We start from the raw sequence: 19,197 nt of genomic DNA, 5'->3' as shown, positions 1-19,197 counted from the left end.
GTGACTCAACTCCTGACTCCCCAAAGCCTTTCCACCATCTACAAGGCACAAGTCAGGAGTGTGATGGAATACTCTCCACTTGCCTGGATGAGTGCAGCTCCAACAACACTCAAGAAGCTCGACACCATCCAGGACAAAGTAGCCCACTTGTTTGGCACCCCATCCACCACCCTAAACATTCACGCCCTTCACCACCGGCAGACCTTGGCTGCAGTGTGTACCATCCACAGGATGCACTGCAGCAACTCGCCAAGGCTTCTTTGACAGCACCTCCGAAACCCGCGACCTCTACCACCTGGAAGGACAAGAGCAGCAGGCACATGGGAACAACACCACCTGCACGTTCCCCTCCAAGTCACACACCATCCCGACTTGGAATTACATCGCCGTTCCTTCATCGTCGCTGGGTCAAAATCCTGGAACTCCCTTCCTAACAGCACTGTGGGAGAACCTTCACCACACAGACTGCAGCGGTTCAAGAAGGTGGCTCACCACCACCTTCTCAAGGGCAATTAGGGATGGGCAATAAATGCTGGCCTCGCCAGCGACGCCCACATCCCATGAATGGATAATTTTTTTAAAAATCAAAGGATGGCTTAAATCTGATTTAAACTCTAATTTAAAGGAGCCATATGCTTTATTTGACATCTATATGAATGAATACAATTTTCAGTGACTATAGTTTCAATTTCTTAAATTTATTTCAAGCAAAATCATTTTTTTTTGTCTTTTCCTTTTCTCACTGACTTTCTCCCTTCCTCTCCTCCCCTGAAGGTTTTGATTCCTAGCTGGGGTATGGATCCATGGTTGCCAATCACTCTCCAAGTGGCCATTCTTCATGTGTGAGCCTAGATGGTGAATGTCAGCACGCATCCAACTGTTTGAGGCATCACAGCAAGGCCTGATCCGGTCCACATTTCCAGCAGGGATTGTTGTTCAGTGATCTGGAATCCTGGCTGATTTTTTTTTCCCACCTCCTAACTCAGAGGTGCTGAGGCCAAGATCAGAAAACTCAGCACAAGCAGAGATTGAAACTAGAACTTCATTGGCCTGCATGACTTTAGCTGCTCACCAGACAAACTCACTGGTCCGTCGGGTGAGCTGCCCGGAATCCTGCTTCTGCCCACCGGCAAAGGTGGAGATTCCCGGCAGGATCAGGCGGGGGAGTCCAACATCTCACATGGAAACGAGGCCCGGGAGTTAAAATCTCTCCCAGAACTCACGTAGCATGGTCATGTGAGTTTGCCGCTCACCCAGTCCTTGCATGCCCCTCTCACGCTTAGAGTTAAAATTCGCATCAAGAGTTTAAATGTTTTTATTTTTAATGCAATTTTGTTTTTTACGTTTAGGGTTAATATTACAGTAATAAAGGTGTGTCTGACATTCTAGTAGCTCTAAAATTTTTGTCTCAGTGTCACGGTAAATAAACTGTAAATTAGCTGGTCCAGGGAGACATAACATAAGAAATAGGAGCAGGAGTAGGCCATACAGCCCCTCGAGCCTGCTCCGCCATTCAATCTGATCATGGCTGATCTGCGACCTCAACTCCACTTTCCCGCCCGATCCACGTATCCCTTGATTCCCCTAGAGTCCAAAAATCTATCCATCTCAGCCTTGAATACATTCAATGACTCAGGAACCAATGGGGTAGAGAATTCCATAGAGTTTCCCTGAACCTGCTTACAACCTAAGAGTTAAAAAAAAATTCATACCATTCCTTCAATACCTGTTAATCAATTTAATTTGCAAAAATCGATTTATAAATATCGACAAAGATAACATTCATTGTTGCGCTGAACAGTATCAGTTAAAAATAGCAACTAGCAGGGCCAAATCAAACACAAAGAGCAGTTAAGGTACCACTGGCCCATTTGAGCATGGCTGGAGATTCTCTGTATGGAGTATATTGTATGCTGCGATCACATACCTTGTAATAATCATAAAGTAAACCCAACGCAGCAGCGCTATCTTCATCGCCATTAATGCTCATCATGGCCTTGGTGGCAGCAGTCAGGGGATTTTCCAGGAAGGATTTCCATGCTTCATCTTCACTTGTATACGAGCGCCGTTGGGGATAAAGTTGCTCATTCTGTAGCACCAAAACTGCTCTCTTACTGCAAAGGAGGGGGGAAGAAAACTTATGAAAGACTGTTTAACCCCTTCGAGAACCAAGGAAAAAGTGTTCCTTTAAAATAATATTCCATACTTGTGTCATAAGATTAGAAACAGACAAATATGTGTTCATCAGTAGTCAAATAAACAAGTTAGCCAAGCTCCTTAAAAAAAATTGTAAATTCCATAGCTTTGGAGTTGGTTCCAAACAGCTCTTTCTATTTGATAAACAGGTTTGGCAATAATAGCTTGTGACATAATTTCATATTTTATGGTAATTCTTTCATTCGGTCTTCAGGTACACAGGATCACTGAACCACTCAAAAGATATGACAGGTACATCAGGTTCTTACACAATGTCCTTCATGTACATAAAGAGGCTGGATGCAACTTGGATATCTCTACATGGCAAAGATTCCTTAGTAAGTGTTTGCCCCATCCTTATTTCCAATCTGGCATGAACCTGAACGTTGGATTTATGACTTCATCTATGCATCTAATAATAAATGTGAACAATGGCGTGCCTCATTGCCATCACCTCTTAATGACTTGCTCGTCCTAAATCATTCAATTCAGTGTATGTATGTTAAGAGGGTGTGCCAGGGTAGTTCCTGAAGCATCTATTAACTGACAAACCACTCAAAAGCCTTGATATCTAAAGATTACTCTTGCAGGTTGACAGTCCCCATTGGCATGTTTGGCCAATCCTGTTTTAAAGGTTAAGCCAACGCCTCCATGCTATAGCTGACAATGGGAAAATCAAAAACAGCTTCTGACAGACACTGGAGGTCTGAATCAGAGCCTTCCACACAGGATGCACAGCTGGAACACCAAACAATACACCGTAAATGTCTGCAATAAATCAATCAATATAACTTCAGACAGCACCATAATGTATCTGATTGACTTGCCTCATATGAATATTGGACATTCATGTTTCAGTCCAGCACAGCTCAGCTCATTTCAGAGAATGACACCTTTATCCTGGCTTAGAGGTAGCGCTCTTACCTTTGACTCAGAAGGTTTTGCATTCAAGCTCCACTCCAGAGACTTAAGCCATAATTTAGGTTGACATTTCAGTGCTGCACTGCCAGAGGTGCTATCTTTTAGAAGAGACATTAAACCTCTCAGGTGGACACAAAAGATCCCATAGCACTACACAAAGAAGAGCAGGGAAGTTTGCACAGTATCCGGTCCAATATTTATCCCTCAACCAACACCACTAAAACAGGTTCTCTGGTCATTTTTCTTATTGCTGTTTGTGAGACCTTGCTGTGCACAAATTGATTGCCACGTTTCCTACATTACAACAGTGACTACACTTCAGAAGTACTTTATAGGCCGAAGTGCTTTGGAACATCCTACAGGAGCTGAAAGGCACGATATAAATGCAAGTTCTTTCTTTTCCTTTCTTTCTGGAATTAAAATTGGCATACAAATGTGTGACACAAGCATGACAATGTTTCCTCTACTTTCTCCTTTCCCCTCTAGTCCAGATTACTCTCTTTAGTTGAGAAGGTGGGACAGTTTTGCTTCAAGTGTTCAACTTTTTTTGTCTTGATAGGCCACAAATTTGGTGTTTCTATTGTAAAGTATATCAGGGTGATGGAGGAAAAAAGTTGAGGCCATTATGTGTGTGGGTTTCCATTTATGAGAATATTTATTTTAAAATTTAAAATTAATTTTGCATATTTAATACTTATGGGAGCGTGAGGTGTGGCAAGTGCGGAGTTTTAGAACAGGGCCAGATAGAAATGTGCTGCTTTTCAATTCATGTTGTATAATTCTCAATACTTGTATTTCATTGTACTTAGTAATCTCAGGGATCACTCATTAACCTGTAGTAAAACCTTATGGTACAACTGAAGACATTCAGCCCTCTGAGGTTGGCTGAAATACACTGTCTGCACAATGTAAGTGAGCTTTAGCCTTGCTGCTGACTATAGGCATAATTTATCTTTTCTGTTGCCCTAAAAGTTTTTTCTTTCCAAAATGTTTCCCTACAATGGATGGTGCCAGGCACCCCTGTCCATAACTACAGTAGCTGCTGGAGTCGTGGCTGCACAACACAATCAGCGGCAGAAGGATACATTTCATCTTCTGCAACTGTCAAAGAAAAAAAACTCAGAATAACGTCACAGACAAGAGACAACTTAAAACTGGTACTATATCAGCAATAAATCCTCTTAACGACAACAGGAATAATGTACTAGTTGGAACTCACTTGCTTTTACAGGCCATGTAGCCAGGCTATGCAACCATACAACCACCCGTTTAGCCTATAGACATTTGCATCATTTGATCAATATCACTTTTGGTCAGTCCACCTCCATGGTCAGTTTTCCCTCGCCTGCATTAGATCACTAGACAAAGAGAGGCATCTTGTCCTCTCAGTGTAATAGTCCGTCTCAGTGGTGCCTCAAATTCAAACTTGAGCATCTTAATCAAGAGTGCAAATCTACAGTATGGACAATTTTAATGACAGTTACTTTATGCCACTACTAATGAATTTACCAATGCTTTATCACAATAAATCATATGCAAATTTCTATTTAACTTTGACAAGGAATACAACAACCCAAAAGCATCGTAAGACAGGTCGTCAGCCCAAATATTTGGCACTTTAAGTCATGGCCCCCCTGTCCGGTAGTGAACCACTGCATCACATTTCCAATCAGGTGGCAGTTTGAAATATCAATGAAAGTAATCAATCTTTGACAGTTTGTTGGAAAGATCAAATTTTGGCAGCCAAGGGTGATGGGTAACTAAAAAATAAATTACTTCTTCATCCCATTTGAAACAGCAGTGTTTGGAGCAATTGAACATTAGAAACTTTATCAGAACCTCAACAGCTCACCTCAGGGTGTAACAAAACCCTCCAGACATGGAGCTAAATTAAGAACTTGCTTCTGCTGGAAGAATAGAAGCAGATAGAAGCAGATAGAAACAGGCACAGCAGAGCAGAACCGTGAGAGGTCAGGGTAGCATGCAGCTGAAAAGAAAGAGGACCGAGTGGGATGGGGATAGAAAAAAAAAGAGAAAACAGGGCATAAACCAAACAGACCAAGAAACATACAACATAAAAGAAACAAAAATGAAAAATTGGAAGACTATAATATTAATGATAAAAAACCATTTAGCCCATCATGCCCATTTCCTCCACAGACCTTGATGGAGTCTACTTAGCCCACTCAATCTCCTAAGGGAAGCAAATAACCACAAATCACCCTCCAAGATAAAGCTCTGTGAACTGTCTCTCCAACTCCTGATCCCCTCAAAGCAAAAGTCCAGAGTACTAATACAACTCTATGACCTACATTTACAGCACTCACCACCGATGGTTCCTGCAGTGCATAAATCTTGTTCTGTGGAACATTTGATCATCTATGGCCATACTTATCTTTACCATCTTCAATCATCATGTCCCTAACCAGATATTTGTTAAGCTCTTAGTAAAAGGAGTTGATGCTGAGAATCTATTTCACATTTTCACTACCTTGTGGGAAATAAGGGGAGTAATTTTAACTCCCAAAGACGAGTGGGTTGGGGGCGGGTGGGAAGGTAAAAGTTGTAAAAATATAACACCCAACCTCAACCCGCCCACTTCTGGTTTTAATGGAGGCGGGTCGAGGGGCAGGTGACCAATCTGACGCCCCCATGAACAGCGCACCCCCACGATCTCCGACCCCCTCCCTGATGACCGACCCCCCCCCAACAATGTCCCACTTACTTGGCATCCGCTCCCCGGCTGCTTTCCCGTCCAAATAGGCAGCCAGCCTGTCACTCATGCTGCCTGTTGGGCGGGAAACCCGCTGAAAAAATTTTAAAGATGTTCTGACGTCAAAATCATCAGGATGTCCGGGAAAGCCGTACTTTTGGGTTTCCCCAAACAGAAATCCTCACCCCGCCCCCCCCACCAATCCCACTCTCTTCACGACCCCGAGTAAATATTGGGACTTAAGTCTCTGTTAGTCTGTAGTTCTGCTTGAGACTTGTAGTTTTTCTACTCATGTTCTCCAGTTCTGTACTCACAGTCTAAGTAAAATAATCTCCTTACATCTACCATATCCATTACCCTCATCATTCCAAACACCTGAATCATGTTTACTTTTTTACGCTCAAATGAAAACAAGTGTAATTCTGAGTCCTCCTTCACCATTTAGACTCCCAGGATAATCTTCTGTACCAATTGAGTAAAAATACTCAATTGGAGGAGGGCCAATTTCAGTGGGATAAGAACAGATCTGGCCCGGATAAATTGGAATCATAGATTGGCAGGCAAAACTGTAATTGAACAGCGGACGACCTTTAAAGAGGAGATGATTTGGGTACAGACAAGGTACATTCCAATGAGGGAGAAAGATAGGGCAACTAAAGCCAGAGCTCCCTGGATGACAGAAGAGATAGAGAATAAGATGAAGCAGAAAAAAATGTTGTATGACAGATGTCAGGTTGATAACACAAACGAGAACCAGGCAGAATATGGACAGTTCAGAGGAAAAGTGAAAAAGGAAATAAGAGATAAGATGGGCCGAATGGCCTCCTTCCGCGCTGTAACCTTCTATGATTAAATGTTTCACAGTTCCATGCAGAACCTTACATTCACCCACAATAAAATCCATCTGCCATTCCTTATCCCATCCACTTAATTTTAACCTGATCCATTTGAATGGTATCAATCTCCTTTACATTAATTACTTAGTCACATATGGTTGGTGTCATCAACAAATACTATTACAAGAATTACACTCCTTCGTGTTATTTGTAATGGTGTAAAATAGAGGTATACAACTCTGCATCGGGCCAGCTTCTCGATCTTAGCCGGCCCCCTTAGCTTCACCTTTTGATTCCTTTCACTGGTAAAAACAGCTAACCTGCCAGTAGGGCTTTTTTTTTTTAAAAAGTCACCGACGTTGCTACCAGCTTCATCAGTAGAAGTGCACTGGACTGAATGAGCGTCCTGTCCCAGCAGCATTGCCTCAAGAGTCCACAATACTGCAGATCCCATCTGAAGGAGGCGATCAGCTGGAGGTTTGTTCCCCAGAGGTGAGCACTTTTCACTAATAGTGCTCACCTTATCTCACCTATCTGCAGATCTGTGGAAGGCAGCTCACCTTAGAGCAACCAACTAACCCAGAGTCACAACGGCTGAACCTGAGGATGCTAGAACCCCGACTCCGGCAGGCAGCCACCAACCAAGAGTCACAGACCCCACCCCCAGTGTATAGTAGTGTCGTGGGCATTCCTTCCCACCATGCCCCATATATGGTGGCATCCTCTAACCAGCCCACCGCCTGGTCCAATGCTGCTGCTTCTAATCACAACCCAAGTCCCAACCTCCTGTTGCCTTTAACTCGACCTCTGATGCTACTGTCTCTCTTAAAAAGGAAATGGGCAAATCTTTATTCAACAAGGAGCAAAGGGATACCCGCCTGGCACTGGTAGAAAAAAATGATAATGTCTGAGTCCTATCCATAGACATACTAGACAGCTTTATTAGGCTTTTCTCATTCCTATCTTCCTATGTGATATTCCAGAGCTAGAGACAATGGGGGTCATTTCAACAACACGCCCGGGAGTGGGGGGGAATCCACGGGACCAGAAGGAACGGTGGTTTTACACCCCGCCTGATATTGCTCTCTATTTACATCAAATCAGCAGAGCACCCAATTCCGTCAGTTTCCCGACAGGCGAGTTAGGTTAAAATTCCCCCAACGAATGAGAGGGGCCAGAAAACAGTAAGATGCAATAAGACAGAGAAACAGACTGCATGCAGCTGAAAGGAAAGAGAAAAGAAACTACCATTAGGCGGGACATGTTTGGCAATGTTTAGGGCAATTAGCCGCTAGATTTAGAGAGGTTTTTTTTGATAACCTCTAGAAAATGCTTTTGAAATTACAAAAGGGACTTTCTTTTTTACAATTCAAGTTATTTTACTTTAATAGACCTGCCCAGGCTCCTGCCTACACATTACTTTTTCACAATGACAGACTAAATCTATCATCAGTTTTCAGTTCAGTTTTTACTTTCAAAAGGAATCATTTAAAGCTAAGCGAACTTTCTTTAGCAACATGTTACACTATCGCCGTTCACTTTTTGAACCCTAAATGCAACTGAAATATTTGAAAAGGCTGATTCCTTTAACGCATATGGAAAATAGCTTTGCTAGTAGGACCATAAAACTGTTAAGAGTATAATTGTTTACAGAAATTACATTCCTTGACCACACCTCATTTTAAGTGCGCACCCCTAAGCTGTATCTGGTTAACCGTCACACGGTAATAATCTTACAGCACAGCTCTCCTAGTTCTCAGTAAACTTAGCACAGCTTTGCATTGCTGCCAATAATGAGTAATCACAATACAAATATCTTGTTTTAACCATTGGAGCATTTAAGCTAAGATTATAATTTTGTATCTAAATATCCCACTCACTATATGTTTTTGACAAGTGCACTTTAATTATCTATTGATTGGCACTGTGCTCTACTAAACCTTGCTCCAGATCAATATCTGAAACATTGAGAACATACTTATAGATGCTACCATAACAAAATACCTCACAGATGTTGTGGTATCTTTCAGAAATAACTGATTAAATTTCAGATTTTGTTGATCTTGAAAAGTGCTTTCCACACTGGCTAAAGTGTCGAGCAATGCACTTTACCATGTTTACAGGAGGAGGGGAATGCTGTGAAAGGATAGAAATGCTCTTGGGTGGCACCACAAATTATCTTTTTAATCACAGTTTGAATAAAATACAAGATAAAAGCAAGCCACATAGATCAGGCAGTTCTGGTGTCTATGGAGTTACAATCTATTCCTAACAAATTTGATGTCAACTTTTGCACCTAAAAAATATTATCCAATAATTTGAATTAAGCAATGTAAATAACAGAGCAAAGTGAAACTTCCAACAACAACAACTTATTGCTTTTATATAGCACCTTTAACATAGAAAAATGTCTCAAGGCACATCACAGAGGTGTAAGCAGAAAATGGACAGAGAGCCAAAGGCCATTAGGAGTGGTGATCAAAGAGGTGGGTTTAAGGATGGTCAAAGGACGAGATGGAGGTGGAGAGTTGGAAGGGTTCAGCGAGCAAATTTCAAAGTATGGGGTCTAGGCGGCTAGAGGCACAGCCGCCAATGGTGAACCGAAGGGAGGAGGGATGCACAAGAGGACAGAGCAAGAGGACTGGAGAGTTCGGGGGGGAGGAGAGGGGTTATAAGGCTGCAGGATGCAACAGAGAAAGAGAGGGGCAAGGCTATGAAGGGACTTAAATAAGGATGAGAATTTTAAATTTGAGGCACTGGGAGACAACATAGGTCAGCAATGACAGGAGTGATGGATGAGCGGGACTTGGTACAGGATAGGATACAGGCAGTAGAGTTTTGAATTCAAGTTTACAGAGGGTGAAAGATGGGAGGCTGGTCAGGAGAGCACTGAGATTGTCAAATCTGGAAATGACAAAAAGATGGATGAAGGTTTTAGCAGCAGATGGGCTGAGGTAGGAGCAGATGTGGACAATGTTACTAAGGTGGAAGTAGGCAATATTTGTTTTGGAGAGGAGCTGGGGTTGGAAGCTAAGCTTAGGGTTGAATACAATTTCAAAGTTGTAAACTGTCTTGTCCGTGCGTAAGACAATGGCCGGAGAGGGTGATGGAATCAATGGCAAAGGTAAAGTATGTGTGGTGGGGACAATGGCCCTGACTTTAACTCCCCCCACCTGATGTTAACCTGCTCTTTTGAGCAGGCAAGTGGGACACCCACAGGAAGGAAGCTGGGTCCTTCTTTAAATATACCGATCTCGACTCAATGATGTGATCGGGAGCTAATCTGTAATTTTATTTGGAGGCCTGAGCGAGGAAGCAGTGACGGCTTTTCCATCAGGCCAGACCTGTTGGGTAGGGGGATCGCAGGCCAGAAGAGGCCCAGACAGGTAAGTCGTTTAATTTTGTTTTTAGGTGTCCTTGTGGGCCAGAAAGAGGAGTGCTCCTCCAGGCCCCACGAGGAAGCCTTGCCACGGACTCCCCCCCCCACCTGCCCCACCCCTCCCCGATCACATAACGAGCCACCCTGCCACAACTTATATGACTGCTGGGGACTGATCCGGCAGGTCCCTGGCTGTGGCCTCCTGCCACCAAATTACCACTTCTGCCCGCCGGTCAGGCAGTGGATCTCACCAGATTGGTGCAGGTCAGCAAAAAAAATCTCTGGAAATGAGGCCCAACTGTTAAGATCAGCCGGGCCTCCACGTCCCCGGACTCCCCAGGTCCGCCACCCTCCCTTTAAAAATCAGGGCCAAGGGTTTTGGTCTTCCCAATGTTTAGCCAGACGGAATTGCAGCTTATCCAAGACTGAATTTTGGACAAGCAGTCTGATAACACTGTGGTAGTGGAGGAATTGAACCAAGCAAGGGTAGTCCAACTGAGCTGGACAATGTAGGAGAGGCAGTGGAGGGGAATGGTGGAGTTGACCATATCAAAGGCTGCGGAGAGGTTAAGGAGCAAAAGGAAGGATACTGCACCACAATCAGAGTCATAGAGGTTGTCATTTATGACTTTGGTTAGCGTACTTTTGATATTGTGTCAGGACCGGAGACGCAATTGGAGAGAATCAAACAGGAAGTTGTATGAAAGATTGGAATGGAGTTGGGAGGAGACAACACATGCAAGGACTTGAGAGGAAAGGGAGGTTGGAACTGGGGTAGTAATTTGCAAGGACAGAGGGGTGGAAGGTGGGTTTTCTGAGGAGGGGGCAATGACAGTGGTTTTGAAAAGGTGGGGGACAGATGGAGGAGCACTCCAGCTGCTTCTGGACCAATATAAAACAAAAATTCACTTTCCTTTTTAGGGCCTCTTCACCACCTGGTACAACCAGGGGACGTGTGCACGGTGCACACTCTGCCCATTTGTACCCGAGCTGCTCACCCATTTACATACCTGCCCTTTCACAGGGATGTAAAAGATCCTATGGCATTATTTAAAGACGAGCAGGGGCTCTTCTGTCCTGGCCAATATTTATCCCACAACATCACTAAACAGATTATCTCATTGCTGTTTGTGGGACCTTGCTGTGCACAAACGGGCTGCCGCGTTCCCTACAGTACAACAGTGACTACACTTCATTGGCTGTGAAGCGCTTTGGGACGTACTGAAGTTGTGACAGGAGTTATATAATTGCAAGTTCTTTCTTTTCATTTTCTTTAAAGGATCTGTGTCAAGCAGACTCAGTGAACAAGAAATGTTTGAAGATAAGTTAATGAACTTTCTGCATGGAGCAATCAAGTGGTTAATACCCATCAAGTGGTTAGTAACCACCAAATATGTAATGTTCACCAATATGAGCTTGATGTTATGTAATTTGTTAAGACAACTGACACAGTCAAGACACATTGGGGGGTAATCCTCACTTTTAGCAGGGGCGGTAGTGGGTCGGCCGCCCATAATATACACCCTGCCCCATTTTCCTTTCCATTGACTTCAATATAATGGGCGACCGATCCACTAATGCCAGTTTTCCATCCCTGCCGAATGGGAAGATTAGCCTCAGTCTCTTCTTGGGCTCATGTGCTGCAGTAACTGCTATGTTCTTGTTCAAGTAATAGTTTAGGGTTACTTCCCATTAACAACTGTATGTGCACCAATATTAGAGTCCCATGCAAATGAAAGACAAATGGCATCTTCAAGTCAATATTCTGACAGAGACCTTTCATCCTCTTGATTTAAAAGAAGAATTAATAAGTTGGGTTTCTCTGCCAAAACAAAAATACGCTATGTCACCAACTCAGTCTGTATTAGCATTTCACAAAGGAGACTATTTTAGAAATGGTTAGAAATTTGTAACTTCTCCCATCCTGACTGTCCCCACCCAATACAACATGGATTCTACCACCTTCAGAACTGCTCCTAGAAATATGCTCATGAATTACCTGTCAGCATGACCACAGATACTCCTCTTATAGAGGGACTGGCAGCTTCCCCAGTGGCTCAGACTCAGTTGAAAACACACTGTCTCGTATGGAATTGAGTTATAAAGAAGAATGTTCCAAGTTTGATCCATTCAGCCCAACTGGTCTAAGCTGGTGTTTGTAGTCCACATAAGCCTCCTCCTACTCTAAATAGCTCTTCCCATCCTGCCCCAATATCCACCTATTCCCTTCTCCCTTGTGTATGCACCAAGCCTGCCCTCAAACGCATCAATGCTATCTGATTCAACCACTCCGTGTGGCAGCAAATTCCACATTCTCACCCCTCTGTGTAAAGAAATTCCTCCTAAAAACTTTATTTGATACATTAGTGACTATCCTTTATTTACGCCCTTTTATTCTGGACTCACCCACAAGTGAAAACAGTTTCTCCACATCCACTCTATCGAACCCCTTCGTAATTTTTTTAAGACCTCTATCAGGTCTCCTCTTAGTTTTCTCTTTTCCAGAGACTAGAGCCCCAGCCTGCTCAATCTTTCCTGAGAGTTGCATCCTCTCAGTTCTGGTAACAACGTTTTAAATCTAGTGCATCAATATCCTTTTTGTAGTATGGAGACCAGAACTGCGCACAGTACTTTGTGTGGTGTAACCAAGGTTCTACCTAAACTAAACACTACCTCCCTGTTTTTGTATTCTATTCCTCTAGAAATAGTGCCCACCACTTATACCGTCCATGGTTATGGCAGACAACCGTCTATTTGCAACAATCATTTTCCATCATCAAGAAATCAATTAATTAGGCGCCGCTTGCACCGAGTACAATGAAGCCGCCCGTGCCGCGGGGCAGACGGTCAGGGCTGCCCATGCCATGGGGTGGGCGGTGGGCGGGGTTGCCATCTGCGACCGTTAGCTGATCAATTTCAGAGTTCCTGAACCTGGTGCTGCCGCCGTTGATACACGAAAGTTTCAAGTCCCATTTAATAAGGCAGTGAGGCAAATACATTAAAATCAACTTAAGTATTGGCACTGTTTTGTGTAGATTATTTGTTTCAGCTTCCAGTATCTCTCATATGCCTCTCCCTTTAACACACCTGAATTTACTTTTAATGATACACACCAAATCCTCTAGAGTGTCTGGGGCTAGGATGGTTTGATGTCAAACACTTATAGCTGGCAAATCCGTTGACACCAACATGCCTGCTATAAGTGGTGCGGACTGTACATTGTTTGCACTCTTAATGGCCTTATCAACTTGTGTTGCTTTTAGTGATTTATATATCTGTATTCCAAGATCTCTTTGCTCTTTTATCCCATTTAGTTTCTTACCATCCAAGGAATAAGTGGCCTCCTTATGGCTCCTACCGAAATGAACCATATCGCAGTTCACTATATTGAATTTCATTTGGCATTTATCTGCCCACTCAACAAGCCTGTTCATCTCTTCCTGTATTTTGGTGCAGTCTTCCACATTATAAGCCAGAACCCCCCCAATTTGATATCATTTACAAATTTTGACATCATACCTCCAATTTCTGAATCCAAGTCATTTATATCCATATGGTAAACAACAGTGGTCCCAGCACGGATCCCCAAGGGACACCACTTTCTGTCAGACCGAGAAACTTCCCTTAACTCCTACCCTCTCTTTTCTGTTTTGTAGCCATTTTTCAATCCATTCTGCTACCTCGCTCGATATTATGAGTCTCTTATGTGGCACCTTATCGAAGGCCTTCTGAAACTCGATATATACCAAATCCACTGCAATGTCCTTATCTACACTTCCTATTATTTCTTCAAAGAATTCAATAAGTTACATTAAATATGACCTTCCTTTTATAAATCCATGCTATTTTTTTTATTATGTTCACCATCTCTAGATGTTTTGTTATCTGATCTTTTAGCAAAGATCCTAGTATCTTTTCAACAGACATTAAGCTAACTGGTCTATAGTTCCTGGATTAGTTCCATCTCCCTTTCTGAACATAGGAATTACATTTGCTGTACACCAGTCCTCTGACACTATTCATTTTTCTATTGAACTTTTATATATGGATGCTAATGCCTCTGCTATCTCCTCTCTAGATTCGTTGAGTATCTGTGGATGCAGTCCATCTGGACCCAGGGTCTTGTCCGCCTTAAGTTGGTTAGTTTGTCTAGTGTCTCCCTTTCTTTCTATCCCTCTTAACTTCTTCTACTATTGTCATCATTTCCTCTTTGATTGCCTCTTCAGTGAAAACTGAGGCAAAGTATCTGTTCAGTATCCCTGTCGTTTCAGTATAATTTCCTATGAGTTTATCTTGCCCTTAGTGGCCCTATCCTCAATTTAATTCTCCTTTTGTCACCTATTTTCATTTTTTATATTTCCTCTTGGCCTTCCTAATTGTCTTTTGTACCTCCTCCTAAACTCATCATATTCCCTTTTGTCATCCTCTCCTTTATGGTTTATGTACTTTGCATATGCCTTTTTCTTTAGATTCAATTTTATCCTCTCCTCTTTATGTATCCATGGTGTCGCATTCTTGGCTAGTTTTGTTCTTATTTTATAGTGGAATATATTTTTCGTGAACTCATCTATCTCTTTTAAATATTGCCAACTGTTGGTCTACCTCTTTGTCTGTCAATATTTTCTCCAGTTAGCTCCAAACTCATTCCCTCATAGTTGGCTTTTTTCCAAATCTATAATTTTGGTCTTTGTACTATCTATATATCTCTCAATCATCATCTTAAATCCTATTATATTGTCATCACTAATCCCTAGATGTTCTCCCATGCTTACTTCTCTATATCTTTAGTTCATTTCCCATTACCATATCTAGCAGTGCTTCCTCCCTTGTTGGGCTTCTTACATAATGGGCCAGAAAGGAATCCTCTACACACTTTAAAAACTCCATCATCTTCTCCCCTTTTCACTCCTCCTCCTTGCCACTTTATTTGGAGATGCGTGTCCCACAGTTAACTTTTCAATACTATGTCTGAAGAGTATTAGCAGTACATATTTCCAGCCAGAAATATTTAGTGCTATACTCAGTGCTAATAAAACCATCACAGCAGACTCACAGTCAACCACCAAATCAAACAGTACCTTACTATCATTACTGATAAGTTAAATTGTGGAGACTCACCCAATCCAACAGGGCATCAATGCCCCTTTAAAGATCTCTTCACTGTTTTCATTCCAGTGTTCTCACGTATGCAATGAGTTGCAGTTTATCGACCAATATGGTCTGAGCACTGCAGTATGTGGGTGAAATTGTGGAAAGAACAAACTTTGCATAGGGGACCACTCTGAGTAAGAATTAAATGATAATAATAGTGGTTACTGAAGTAATCAGATAAGCTACAACCTTAACTGTGCTTATGCAGCTTCTAGTGCAATGAAGCATATAACAAGCCTATTTCAATTACCAGAAGGAAAAAAATCCAGAAAGTGGTTTTAAATAACGACTGATGGGGTAACACAAACAGTACTGTTATTACCCACTCTTTTTGAGCTCTGTAGGTCAGAGTTCTAAAAATGTATTTAAATAGTGCTTACCACTAGCCAGGTAAACACAAATACTAATTGAAGGGTAATTTTCCTGACATTTTTAATAAGTAGATTAATGTATTTATTTAGAATGTATTTATTAATTTAGAGTTTAGCAATTTATTTAGAATTGCTGAAATGAATAGGGGACATCTGATCAGCCAGCATTTCCAGAATTTAGCTAACTTTTTTTATGTTCTAGCCAAAATAGCTATACAAAAAATATTCCTCAGGCCAAATACTGTTAACAGAAATCACAGTGTAAGTTATGTCCCAAAAGCAGAAAATTTAAAATGACGGTTTTCTGGTACTGCTTTTCTTTGGAAAGGCACTGTCTCTCAAAAGTTAGGACAGGGCCCCCTTGGGAAGCTATCAATATTTGCTGGGGGCTCCCACATGGAAGTTTGTGCTAAATCAATTTAGAAACCAGAGCAATTTTCCCCACCTTCCACATAAACTGGTCATCAAATGTTAGCCCCGGATTTCAGGATATACATCCTTCACTTACATTCCCACCATTCCCCTATTTCTCTAGGCACCTCCTACTTTAAAACCTAATTAAAGTTTAACGAGGCTTTCATATCAGGTTATCACTCCAGAGTCCCAATCATGAATAAACTGAAGAGTTGTGCAATCGATGGAAATCCTTGCAAAAGCTACTTACGTGCCTAACTCGAAGGTAGGGGAGGGGGTGGAATAAAGTGAGAAAAGAGCAAGAAAATATTTTAAGCCTTAACTGAGAATTAGGATATCAGAGGGAACGAATAATAAAACTGAAAACAGGAATCCTCACTGCCAAGAGGCTGAAAGCACAATGGCCTTTTTTTGGTTGACATTTAACGCATTTTGCCTCTGATCTCCATTAATGTCAGTGAAACGTTGTCTGAGGTTGACATTCCTCACGGGAGAGTATAAAACAAACCGCGTCACAGGGTCATCATTATCATCAGATGAGTGATCCAAACAAGGTCAAATGAATGTAAGTTGATGAATCTTTAGCCCCTCTCTCCCTTTACATCTCAGAAAGGTGTTTATTGCTAAGCACCTGTTGTTCCCCTGACTCAGGGATTTTAAAGAGATGGCGGCCAACGCCTAGCAGGTGTAGTGTTTCACCGCTGCCAAGTGTCTTCACGCCATTTTTCCTTCAAGTCTCCCTGTCGAAACTAACAAGAAAGCTGTGGCCAAAAGAAGTCCCATTGTGCCTCGGGGAAATGTTGCTCTGATTTGTGAATTTTAACATCACTGCAATGCCACATATTTGTAACTGTAGAATAATTAAAAACAGGGGGATTGGCTGGAGGGGGGGGAAGCAGGGGACACTTCCTTAAACAACCCCCCGACCGAAAGAAAGGAGAAAGCAACAAAGCAGCTGTCTGCCTTCGCCTATTACGGCGACATGTGGTTAAAAAGGTTGCCAACCCTGTCCTGATACCTAAACCAGTCATCTTCTGTTAACCCGTTCCCCGACCCTAAAATCAACCTTGGTTTGTTAACTCCTCGCCCAGACCCTAAATCAATGCTACTTTCTGCTATCTCCTGCCTTGTCCCTCACCATAAAATCACAATTCCTTCTTTGCTAAGCTCTCCCCTGTTGTTAAACTTAGTTTCTGTTCATCTCTTTCCCTAAACTTAATTGTTTTTTTTTTCATCTTTTGATAAACTGGGTCTTGTGCCTAATCCGACATCAATCCCAGTTTGTGCTAATTGTGAACCAGCCCCAGCCCCTCTGCCTTCTCTCTAATGTTAAATCACTTCTCCAGAGCCCGGTCTCTGATCCACACGGCGCAGTGAACCAAGAATAAACGCCAAACATTTACTGACACTGGTCGCGGAAATAGGTCTCTTATAATCTCACAGAGACACCTCTCCCCCGGAGTAACGATCTTTGCGGTGAAATACTCGTCGGGAATTTCCTCGGGGGGGGAATCGGCAGCCGTAACTTCGGCGGTGGGTCAATGGAAATCCCGTTTAAGTGTCTACCCCGGCTCTCCGCCCGAAGTTACAGCGGCTGATCGGGAGAAACCCACCCCCCCCCGAGGAAATCCCCGGCTACATGGGGTGATCAGCACACCGAGGGAGGGAGGGAGAGGTGGAGGTAGGGGTAGGAGGGGGGTAGGTAGGAGGTAGGGGGGTAGGAGGGAGAGGTAGGGGGGTAGGAGAGGGATGGTAGCCGCGAGTAAACCTGTACAACTTGTATTATTAAAACACGGTCTACAAAGTGGGTTTAACAAAATCAAGAATAGAGCCTGTCCCAGTCCACCGCCTCCTGTTGAAGGAGGCTGCCCCGTCTTGTTGTGTAGCAGGTGTTAGTGGGTCAGGTTTGGTTTGACAGGTGCACCACATTCCCACACATTACCTCAACAGCGCAGTTTACAGACACCTCCTTCAAGCGGAGCGATCCCCCCCGGTCGGTCCATACACCACAAACCCCCCCCAGGTTAAAGCCAGAGATTAAAAAGCGTCGGTTCCTCCAGGTGTCCTGACAGCCCCAGGAGGGTGCGTTCACTTACTTGTCGTGCTCTTGTGTCATCTTCTCCCCCCGCACACTCTCTCTCACTCTCTCTCGATCGGTCGGTCCAACTGGACTTTCTAGTTGGGACAGAAAATCCAACCCGAACCGCCAGCGTCTCCGCTCAGCGCGGGAGGAAAACGGGTTTTTCCGAAATGTTTTTGTTTTGTTTGTTTTCTCTCTCCTCGCCCGGTCGTATTGCAGCGATTCAGGTGTAAACTTGGATTGGACTATCGGAGTGTTTTTTCTTCCCTCTCCTCCTGATCTGGTGGCTGATGTGATTGGACATGCTAATGACTCCAGGTAAATTGGGTGTGAGCTGAGTTGTGTACGGCAACCTGTTCCCGCTTCGGCGTGTCATCGGGGCATGTCTTGGATCTGTTAAATTTACTCAGGTCCAGAGTTGGATTAAGAATTCCTGAGGCCCTTGGGGCATCCAAGAATATTCTGGGACCCTCCACACCCCACCTCCATCCATTAACAACAACTTGCTTTTATGTAGCGCCTTTAAAGTAGTAAAACATCACTGAAGCATAATCAGACAAAAATTGACACTGAGCCAAGGAAGGAAACATTGGGACAGGAATCCAAAAGCTTGGTCAAAGAGGTGGGTTTTAAGGAGCATCTCAAAGGAGTAGAGGTGGAGAGGCAGAGAGGTTTAGGGAGGGATTTCCAGGTCCTAGACAGCTGACGGCAAGGCCGCCAGAGGTGGGGCAAAGAAAATTGGGGCTGCACAAGAGGCCAGAATTGGGGGTACTCGGAGGGTTGTGGGGCTGGAGGAGATTACAGAGGGGTGGAGGGGTAAGGCCATGGAGGGATTTGAACACAAGGATGAGAATTTTAAATTTGAGGGTGATATTCTGGCATGGGTGGAGGATTGGTTATCTAACAGGAAGCAGAGAGTTGGGATAAATGGTTCATTCTCGGACTGGCAACCAGTAGCCAGTGGTGTTCCGCAGGGGTCAGTGCTGGGTCCCCAGCTCTTTACAATCTATATTAACGATTTGGAGGAGGGGACCGAGTGTAACATATCAAAGTTTGCAGATGATACAAAGATGGGAGGGAAAGTGGAGCGTGAGGAGGACATAAAAAACCTACAGGGGGATATGGACAGGCTGGGT

General features: G+C 43.3%; 1 protein-coding gene across 1 annotated transcript in view; it reads right to left on the bottom strand.

Annotated features, from left to right (window-relative positions):
- Window positions 1–18,336, bottom strand: part of grhl1 (grainyhead-like transcription factor 1) — a 104,290-nt gene extending 85,954 nt beyond the window's left edge. The window contains exons 1-2 of the mRNA XM_067984261.1: window positions 18,078–18,336; window positions 1,928–2,114 (exon numbers count right to left, since the gene is read on the bottom strand). Of these exons, the coding sequence (XP_067840362.1) occupies window positions 1,928–2,114; window positions 18,078–18,097 (207 nt within the window). The 5' untranslated portion in view covers window positions 18,098–18,336. The remainder of the gene's footprint in view (window positions 1–1,927; window positions 2,115–18,077) is intronic.
- Between the last annotated feature and the right edge of the window lie 861 nt (window positions 18,337–19,197).

Source organism: Heptranchias perlo, chromosome 5, assembly GCF_035084215.1.
Source record: "Heptranchias perlo isolate sHepPer1 chromosome 5, sHepPer1.hap1, whole genome shotgun sequence".
In the NCBI taxonomy this organism is placed as follows: Eukaryota; Metazoa; Chordata; class Chondrichthyes; order Hexanchiformes; family Hexanchidae; genus Heptranchias; species Heptranchias perlo.
Note: the sequence above shows the minus strand (reverse complement) of the source record. Positions and strands in the feature narration are given on the sequence as shown.